The sequence below is a fragment of the Annulohypoxylon truncatum genome, assembly GCF_022578515.1.
Source record: "Annulohypoxylon truncatum strain CBS 140777 unplaced genomic scaffold F4807scaffold_19, whole genome shotgun sequence".
NCBI classification, from domain to species: Eukaryota; Fungi; Ascomycota; class Sordariomycetes; order Xylariales; family Hypoxylaceae; genus Annulohypoxylon; species Annulohypoxylon truncatum.
In genome coordinates, this window is record NW_025953805.1 from 272575 (window position 1) to 274785 (window position 2211).

At 49.3% G+C, this 2211-nt stretch overlaps 1 protein-coding gene across 1 annotated transcript; it reads left to right on the forward strand.

The window, feature by feature from the left end:
• Positions 1-696: 696 nt before the first annotated feature.
• Positions 697-1902, forward strand: F4807DRAFT_106209 (uncharacterized protein). The gene has a single exon (XM_047992695.1). The coding sequence runs from the start codon at positions 933-935 to the stop codon at positions 1617-1619; it is 687 nt and encodes a 228-aa protein (XP_047853507.1). The 5' UTR covers positions 697-932; the 3' UTR covers positions 1620-1902.
• The last annotated feature ends 309 nt before the right edge of the window (positions 1903-2211 follow it).

Consider the following 2211-nt stretch of genomic DNA (forward strand, 5'->3'; position numbering starts at 1 on the left):
GCTATCGTATCCATCCATTGTTTGGTTCCCGCTAGTTCGAGATCCTCCTAGAGGTAGGTAGCCTGCTAGATGATCGAGGTCTCTTGTACTCTACATACCTAGGTACCTACCTAAGTATATAAGTGCGTAAGTAGGTATGCATAGATACCTATACTGATGAAGTACGAGACTGAGAAGTGACACTGGAAGGAGTATGTTAAAAAGAACTCCTACTGTATACAACAAATGTAGGTAGGTACGTGTACGTACAATATTTTCTTGTCGAGCAAGTGTCTGCCCAGTTCATGCGGGTTTGTCGCACAGCCCACCTAGGTATGTTGAACTGTGGTACTTGGACTGCCACACACAGGACGGGATGGGTTCGCGGGAAATAAATAAAAGCTCGAAGACCCGTCGTTGGCATATGGCAAGTTTAAGGAAGATAAAATAAAATAGAGTAGAGGAGCATAAAACCAGGGCATAGTTACTTGACACTTGACCTCCGGCTACATAACCCGGTCCTCGCCCGCTTGATTTTTTTCCTGGATTCTCGTCGTCAGTACCTACGCATTCCCTCGAGAGTCGAAAACAAATCGGGCACCCAATTTATATTATACTATTCGAAGACTTACACAAACATACCTACCTCTACTGTACCTTTACTATACCCTCCGACTACCCGGCTTCACGAACATCATATCGTATTACGCCCATCTACTCTAATAGAGGTGGTGCTCCGTGGATGTATCTTTCCCAAGACGTTGTCTTCCACTTCAACTCTATGCAAACAAGCCAAGCCCAGTGTCAAATCAGGTACGTTTGGTCTGAATCGAGACAGCATCCGGTCTGATACTAACGTTTTCTTCCAAGTAGACATTCATCTTCATATTACCTGGTAGTCACTCTTCAACCACCTTAGTCTTTTATTCTTTCCGTCATTTACATTATTCAACATGCCCACCGATTCGGCCCCGGAGTCACACCGAGAGAGTACTGAGGAATACTACTATATTCCTAACCATACCGAGGGTCGCCCACCTCAGTTTATTAATGAGAACCTCTCGTCGGCCCAACCTAATGCTTCTAATACCCAACCAAGGCGAGCCAGGTCTATCGAGACAGACAATACTATGTCCGACTTCCCCCACGTGACCGACGGCGGCGATGGCAACTACACGTACTTGCACTATACCCCTTCAACGGCTTATACGGAGAGTACCATGAGAGCTGGCGATCCCTTCGTCGCTCGCCCCGACTTGGCTTATGTTGTTAACTACAACTATTATTCCGATGGAGGAAACGGCGGAGGCTTGACCGCGCAAGCCATTGCCGCCCTCGACCACGACAATGCCAACGGGTACTACGGCGGCGTTAACGGCCGGGAGGAACCTTACCGGGTGGGATACAACTACTTCCACGCCGATTCTGGCTACGACCTAAGTACGAGCCACATGATGCCTTCTTCGGGCCCCAGGAGTAAGGCATCGACGACGACAAACAATTATGTTCTCGTTTCGTCGACACCCGAGGATCCCTCGGCGGATATGGTCCGAAGCGCCGGGAGCTGGCTGGATGACATTCCAGCCTCCCACGCTAGCTTGGCTAGCGACATCGCGGACGAAGATGTTACCGGTGCTTAATGGCGACGACTGTAACGATAATAGTGATTTAGATGTGGTTTATAAACTTTGGCGGGGCGTATTTTGACTGATATGGCGGAAATAATTCTTCCTGCTCATGGTTTGAACGGATGATTCTCATGTCCTCATAACCATCTTGTTTCTACTTCCCCATTATCCCCTTCGCGGCCACAAAACGTATAGGTACTCGGGCGGATGGTCCGACAGAGATTGGCGTTTTATCAAAAGCAGCCACGCGGTGTTCCACGGGGCGTTAAGGCAGCTGCTCGTTAGGAGGGTCATGTATAATGAACGATAGGGTACCTAATGCCAATAATGCAACTGTTTCCTATTTCGCAACACACTTTTACTCCTCGGTGGCCTCCCGTCGAGGCCCAACGGATGCCCAAGTCGCCCTGAGTCTCATTATCTTTAGTGAATGTGAGGAATGACGACGGTGACGCTGCCAAGTCCAAAGCCATGCCGTCGTAATAGCCGCTTCTAGATTCTAGATTCAAGCCTTCGGTCCCTTCGGCTGCGAACCCTTGCCTGATCGAACATGGCCGGCCTTGCATTGCGCGACCACCATGCCGTCGTGTTCCATTCCACCGCA